General features: G+C 37.4%; 2 protein-coding genes across 4 annotated transcripts; one reads left to right on the top strand and one right to left on the bottom strand.

Moving 5' to 3' along the window:
* Window positions 1-362: 362 nt before the first annotated feature.
* On the top strand, window positions 363-2,460 carry LOC116922949 (broad-complex core protein isoforms 1/2/3/4/5). Of its 2 annotated transcripts, none has more exons than XM_032929447.2 (6): window positions 363-504; window positions 616-935; window positions 996-1,424; window positions 1,492-1,648; window positions 1,718-1,815; window positions 1,879-2,460. In XM_032929447.2, the coding sequence occupies exons 2-6, from the start codon at window positions 675-677 to the stop codon at window positions 2,026-2,028; spliced, it is 1,095 nt and encodes a 364-aa protein (XP_032785338.1). In that variant the 5' UTR covers window positions 363-504; window positions 616-674; the 3' UTR covers window positions 2,029-2,460. The 2 variants fall into 2 exon arrangements, with proteins under 2 accessions (XP_032785338.1, XP_032785337.1); XM_032929446.2 differs by having other exon boundaries at window positions 1,715-1,815.
* Window positions 2,461-2,506: 46 nt separating this feature from the next.
* On the bottom strand, window positions 2,507-6,628 carry LOC116922853 (calcium uptake protein 1 homolog, mitochondrial). Of its 2 annotated transcripts, XM_032929308.2 has the most exons (13): window positions 6,096-6,580; window positions 5,810-6,010; window positions 5,149-5,270; window positions 5,035-5,072; window positions 4,867-4,878; window positions 4,601-4,721; window positions 4,381-4,535; window positions 4,206-4,322; window positions 4,017-4,141; window positions 3,804-3,894; window positions 3,632-3,671; window positions 3,013-3,102; window positions 2,507-2,944 (listed from the first exon to the last, which is right to left on the bottom strand). In XM_032929308.2, the coding sequence occupies exons 1-13, from the start codon at window positions 6,389-6,391 to the stop codon at window positions 2,790-2,792; spliced, it is 1,563 nt and encodes a 520-aa protein (XP_032785199.2). In that variant the 5' UTR covers window positions 6,392-6,580; the 3' UTR covers window positions 2,507-2,789. The 2 variants fall into 2 exon arrangements, with proteins under 2 accessions (XP_032785199.2, XP_032785200.2); XM_032929309.2 differs by lacking the exon at window positions 4,867-4,878 and having other exon boundaries at window positions 6,096-6,628.
* Between the last annotated feature and the right edge of the window lie 165 nt (window positions 6,629-6,793).

The following is a 6,793-nucleotide window of genomic DNA, read 5'->3' as shown; positions in this document are numbered from 1 at the left end:
CAAAACAGGTTGTCAACCTGAACCTGGAATAGTCACGCCGCCCTCTCGAGTCAAACCCCAACGGGCTATTAACCCCTGATGCACTCGCTGCTATTCTGCTTCACTTTCAAAACAATCTAATAAAGACATCAGGCTGGTTAGTTGCTGTCGTGTGTCTGACGCGTGTGGAACAACTAACTGCACTGACCAGCAATCACCTTTTCATTCGCACGAACGAGAAACACTTGTCGAATTTGAAAGTGCACTGCAGTTTCAGAACACTTGTTCGATACTCGGCTTGGCCTCTGTCTTCATTTAAAAACGGTCCGTTGGTTTGTAGCAGTCGCCTGTGAATGCTGTGAAGTAGGGAAAAACTGCAAACCTTCTGGCTGCCATCTGTGGCAGTATCGATAAACTGTGTATCTGGCTTTCAACCTGTTGAACGACGACATTCGAGTGGCTCCACAAGCAAGATTGACGTATTTTGCCTTGTGAGAGACGAGTGAATTCTCTCTGGCAGCCTCTGTATGTATAGGTTTTTCATGCCTCTACTAGCTTAACATATTTAGGGTTATGCCTGTGTACCAAAATAGAATTATTTGGATTGAAAACAAATAATGGTCTTTTTTCCCACAGCTAAACCACAACTTACTTAAGGTGTTCAATTTTGCTGTGGATATATTTGGACAATCAAGATGAACAGAGAAGACCAGGAATTTTCTTTACGTTGGAACAACCATGAAAGTAACCTTTGCTTGGTTTTGGAATCCATGCTCAAAAGAGGGGCGCTTGTAGATGTCACGCTGTCCTGTGAGGGCAAGTCATTCCGTGTCCATCGTGCCATCCTCTCTGCATGCAGTCCCTACTTTGAGGAACTTTTCATAGAAACAGTTCACTCTCATCCAATTGTCATCCTAAGAGATGTTAAGGCAGAGGAGCTTCAAGCTCTGATTGATGTAATGATTCATTTTTCAACAAATCATTCCGTTGGATTATCAATTTCTATTGAATATTAGTTCATGTACACTGGCCAAGTCACTGTTAGCCAGGGCAAGTTGGCTGGATTCCTGAAAACTGCACAGAGCCTAAAAGTCAGAGGTCTTGCTAATGCTCAGCAATACCAGGAGGATTTTATACTAAATCCTGATAGTCATATACCTCCACACAAGAGGAGAAGAAATTTCTCTGCTGATGTCACTCAACCCTCTTTCACTGTTGACTCCAAAGAACAAAACCATTCCTTTGAGGAGCCAACAGATTTATCCCTTCCAAAGTTTGAACCAGAGGTTTCTTTCCAACCTGTCATCCAAGCAGTTTCCTACTCTGCCATGGATCCCACCAATACCAAGCACCCTAATAAAATTTACCTGAAACCCAAAGAAGCATTAATATCTCCACCTTCATCGGAAATCAGCGACGGTTCAGATAAATCAGTTCATGAACAAGTAACGCGCCAAAGTGCTAGTTTTTGCTCGGTCGCTTTTTCTATAACAGATTCGTAATTCTTTATAGGAAAATTCGCCAAGGGTGCCATCCAATCCCGATGATTTCCGCGTGAATTTCAGGCACGAAAATAGGATGTTTGCAGACAAAAATAACGAGCCCGGTACCTCTTCTCATAGTTATAGCGACGACGAAGATGGAGAGCAAAGCTTCCATGACTCGGAAAGTAAGTTTGGTGGTTTTCCCTTGTTAGACGAAAAATTACATCTTCAAACCTCCGTTTGATCTTCAGTAGGCACTCCTATGGTGCGGAGTGGTATTTGCAACGTGTGTGGCTGTTTCCGATCGGATTTACGTCAACATATGGAAAGTCATAGCGGTCAAAGTTTTCAGGTAAGATACCCCTCGCGTTTACGTTAAAATAAGCCGACTAGAATGTATTTTTTGATACTGTAGTGTCATTTGTGCGGTCGTGCTTATCCTCGTCGAAAAACATTAAACCAGCATATTAAAAGGTCGCATCAAGTTTATGCCAGGGCAGTACAATCTACCGAAACTGTTATAGAATCCCGCTCATCGATGACCAGCCATGGAGAACATATTTGATCTCTTTGTTAAACTGTCAAGAAAGAGCATTCCGATATCTTGCTGTATTGCTTTTACAACATTCAACCAAAGTTCTCTTTAGGGACGCACTTCTCAAATTTCAAACCACTTTAGTAGTGGTTGTATAAGTAGTTTGAGTACCTGATATCTAGATTTTGGACTCGTGGTAGTTCGTGCAACTTCAAATTGATTTTTGTTGGTTAGAACACGGAGACAATGAACGATACTTGGTGTTGTCAGTTTGTTTGTTTGTTGTGTTTTGCCTGTTCCTCATGTTCTCTAGCTGTTGCGGAGTAAATGAACTATATAGTACGGTGGTCTGTTTTCCGAGTGTAATGGTCGTGTATTTCTACGGGGTGTTACAAACAAAATTACATGTAAACGCATTTTATTGAATGAATAAACTAAACAAGAATTAAAAATTCTAAAAAACTGTCACTTCATTTCTCTATACAGAAATCAACACACACTAGGCATACTGAGTGTAAGGTGCGTTGCTTTGCTATTTTTATTCATCAAAGAACATCATAAAAATTCGAAAACTGTTAACAAAAACAAAAAACTTTTATATACTGAATCGGTTTCTCGAGTTTCTTGGCAAATCGCCATAGGAAGAATTCTGTAACTAGTTTTAGGTAAACATCAATCATTAATGTTGAGATATTAAGACCAAAACGGTTGGAACAACTGGAAAGAGGTTTGAACACTTAAGCCGTCCCTAAAATGCGCAATAAATAGGAAGCCAGATAAAAGCAGAAGTATTAAAAATCCAATAGGGCAGGTTTGGTTTGTTTGGCGCATTTTATAGAAGATTCTATAAGCTTAATGAAGCCGGTATCTTTGGGTTTTTCGAGGCCACGCATCATTCTGTTCTTCATGACTGCAACAAATTCTCTGTTACTCAATTGTCCATCCTCTATAAATAGTAAAAGTCTATTAGGCTGGGTGAAATAGAAAATACAACAATACAACTTAGATACGTACGATTTTCGTCGAATATCGTAAAAACCACTTCAACAACGTGATCAGCAAGTTCGACATGCGCCACCGTTCGCGCCACATGCTTTAACGTACCTGTAGTTTAAAAAATACAAAAAAATTTTGATTATAATTTTTAAACTTGCTTTACAAGACGCATGCATGAAAATAACGTGGCAGAAACAAAGCCAGCTGTCCATAAAAGAACATCACTTCATTACAAATCGAGTATTCCAATCTCAGACAAATTAAACGTGACATTTTAACGGTAACTGGGTGCAACTGTACCAATAATACTAAAATCAGGTTCACAGCAGGGAAAAAAAAATCGCACGAACTTCCTGGTTAGATTCAACCAAAAAGGTTTGACTGACAAAAATCAATTGTTACTGGAAACTAATAATTCAGGTGAACTAGAAGGTGAACGCCCGTACTAACCCTTCATAAGCGTCGCATAGTACTATAACATGTCATATCCAAACGTAAACAATGAGACCAGTTTCCTACGTGACAAGTTTTAGTTTTCCTAAGAAATGTCAAACTTTTTTTTTTTCTGACACTAATCTCATTCTGTTATCAAGCTAGAAACCTAACTACAACTCCGAAAAGGAAGTAAACATATTACTCGGTTCGATTGATGCTCCAGCGATGTGGTAGAAGGTTAACTGTGACAAGAAAGGCAAAAACCAGCAAACGAAAAAGTAAAGAAAAATGTTAAATAATGTAGCACGTTTGACATACTCCCTCATGTGTTTCCGTTATTTATTTAAATGATAATAAGAAAATACGAAACTTACCGCAGTGTCAACATCATTGATACTGTTCAGAAAATGGAAAAAGTCTAAATAATCTTTTAGGCTGATTCCGATGTTCTTCTCGCCTTGATACCTGAAAACAAATGCAAAATGATTTTCCTACGTCAAAATATTATCCACAAGTTAAACAAAAGCGATACGGTTGTACATTAGGGAAGCAAAAAAAAAAAAAAAACTAAGAACACACTGGCCTACCCTTTACGAACACGTTTGATCATGCGAGTCTTTCTTTTGTCCGGATAACCAGCGTAAGCCAGGAGCATTTCGGCGAAATCGACTTCAGATAGCTTTGCGTTGTCACTTAAGCCTTTTCGACGGAACTAGTTTATGGTTTTATTAGGTTAATAATTCAGAAATTAAAATTCATTGAATTGTACAACTTACTTCAAGAGTTAAAATTTCCTCTTTTAACTGCTTTTGAAAATCGAGAAATTTGTCAATCGTTAACTTTTGGTCACGATTCGGTCCGAAAAAATAGGTACTGAGGGCAGAATTCACACCCTATTTATAAGATTTTAAAATTCTGCTTCATCCAGAGAATCAACATTGATTGTGTTACCTTGTAGCTGTTTCCTGTAGTATCCCTATGTCTTGACCCATGGGTCGTATTCTGTCGCAAAAGGGTGGCCACCTGATCAAATTCTTCAGCATCAACGTCCCCGTCGCCATTGAAGTCAAACATCCGGAAAGCAACTTCAAAATGCCGACTGGAAGCTATTTGGCAAAAATTACTGTTCTTTAGACTAAAAAATGTAAACTTGAAATAATTAACAACTTACTTGATAAAAGAGTCAGAAGAAATATGTAATCAGAAAAAGAAATCAGTCCCGAACTGCCGAGCTTTAAGAAGACGCTATCCTCCCGTAAACCAAGCTCACCGATTAACTGCTCAGTCATTGTCTATACAAGGGAAATTTATGCAATGTTACTTTGAGAAACAACTTAAGAATCCATGCACACAAAAAAAAATCTAGAAATAAATAAGTAAATGAAAAAGGTAAAATGGAAATTTAAAAGATTGATATATGTACAAAGCATTTCGCACCTGAGTCATGATCTGCAGTTAACGCAATCGCCATTTTCATTTCATCATCAGGCATTCACGCAGATAGGAAGATATTTATTAGTGTACGAATAAATTAAAAAGAAGGGTTACAGTTGATAATTGTTAGGCATTCATTTGTTATACGTTTTGTTTACATTTAATACTTACTTTAGGATCATAACGTCGAAATTGGTCAAGTCCAAGCCCTTTGAGCAAATAAAGCATCGAGTGTTTGTCATTCAATCGCTATTGTAACTGTAGAATTTTACTAATATTCAGTACCATCAGGTTGTTTCATTCCAGGGGTAATGGATCTTAAAAAATCATCTGGTGTCATGTAAACCTCTGCTTCTCCATGGGATTGTACAACTTGAAGGCTGGCAAAGTATCGAAAAACTTTGTCCCTTGATGAAGAAGAATACTTTTGAGACATTTTTACAGGAGATAAAAAAATAAAACGTCGAAGAATTCGAATATCTTCGGTTATTTAGGATCCAATTGCACATTTATAAAAAAAAATGCAACTGTACATAAAATTTTTACTGCTTTACCTACTGATACATTGGTTTAAGAGGAACAAAAATAACTTGAAACCACAGAAAGACAAAAAAAACAAAAACGTCCGGATCTATAACGCTGAGGGCGGACTGCATTGGACCCAAGTGATTAACCCCAAAATCAAAACATGGGGGATGTGGAATATGGACTAGCTGATTAAAATAGTCATGCAAAGCTATGTAATAAACTGAATAATTATATTGGTATGCCAAATACTGCATACAGTACACTTGAAAGGAAATTACTACCCCAAGCTGAAGAAATTATCTAAGAAACAAAAATACATACAGCATTATTAAACAATTAATTAATTAATGTGAAAAAATTGTGGTGGGCAACTGCCCTCAACCCTTCATTTATTTTTTAAAAATGAGTTTTAACTTACGGTGTTGAATAATGTCGAATTCGGTTTTCATACTCAATGATTTTTCTTTCTCTGAAGCCAATTTTTGACTTCTTTGAAGATTTTACAACACTATCATTTTGCTCTTCAACTTCAGTGTGCTCAGCATCCTGGTCTGTTTCATTTAGAGAAGCAGCATCAACCCTTGGAGGCTTGATGGAATCCTTGATTTTTTTAAACAGCCTGGTATGTTAAACAAGACAATTATTAATATTTTACAAAAAGTTTTGCTACTTATCTAGTATGACTAGTATGACTACAAACTTACATGATTGGAACATCCCAGAAAAGTGCCAAAAACATTCCGCAACCAATAATACCATAGTAAATTCCACTAAACTTTGATGTAGGCGTTGGACGATGACCAAAATCTTTGTATTGGAGCCGTCGAATTTGTTGAAAGGGTAAACCTTCAGTTTGATGTTTGCTTCCACCCTTTTCGAGCAGTGGCAATAACCCACATATTTCCCTTTGTTTTGTATTACTCAGAATATGAATACTTTTATGGCAACTGTATGTTTTGAGAAACTCCCGTTTGCTCAGGTTTAACAATAGGAGACTCATGTCAATGCCTTTTTTTGGATGATATAGTCGTTTATTTTTTAATGCTGGCAATTGTACCAACGACAGATGAAGCAAAAGACCAGTACAGCCACTGGTGCTGGTACACTGTTTTCGTTCTTTCCTTTTTAGCAGACGAGTATACCGGAATGTTTACCACCATTATAGGTGACCTCCACGTTTAACTGGTTAACCGCTGTTTATCAGGTTAAATAGCTCAAACTTTTAAAAACTTCCTAATGCAAAATTTGCTATTTTTAATAATGGAAGAAACGACTCGTTTACCGTGTAACTCTTTCCGTTAGAATACTGAGTAATGTTTCCAATTGATTTTTCACTTTCACTTTGAGTCATTTGCTCATTTCCCGTGTAGTTTTCTGTGGTTAACTATTTGGTAACACAAAG

This window comes from Daphnia magna, linkage group LG5 (assembly GCF_020631705.1).
Source record: "Daphnia magna isolate NIES linkage group LG5, ASM2063170v1.1, whole genome shotgun sequence".
NCBI lineage: Eukaryota > Metazoa > Arthropoda > Branchiopoda > Diplostraca > Daphniidae > Daphnia > Daphnia magna.
Note: the sequence above shows the minus strand (reverse complement) of the source record. Positions and strands in the feature narration are given on the sequence as shown.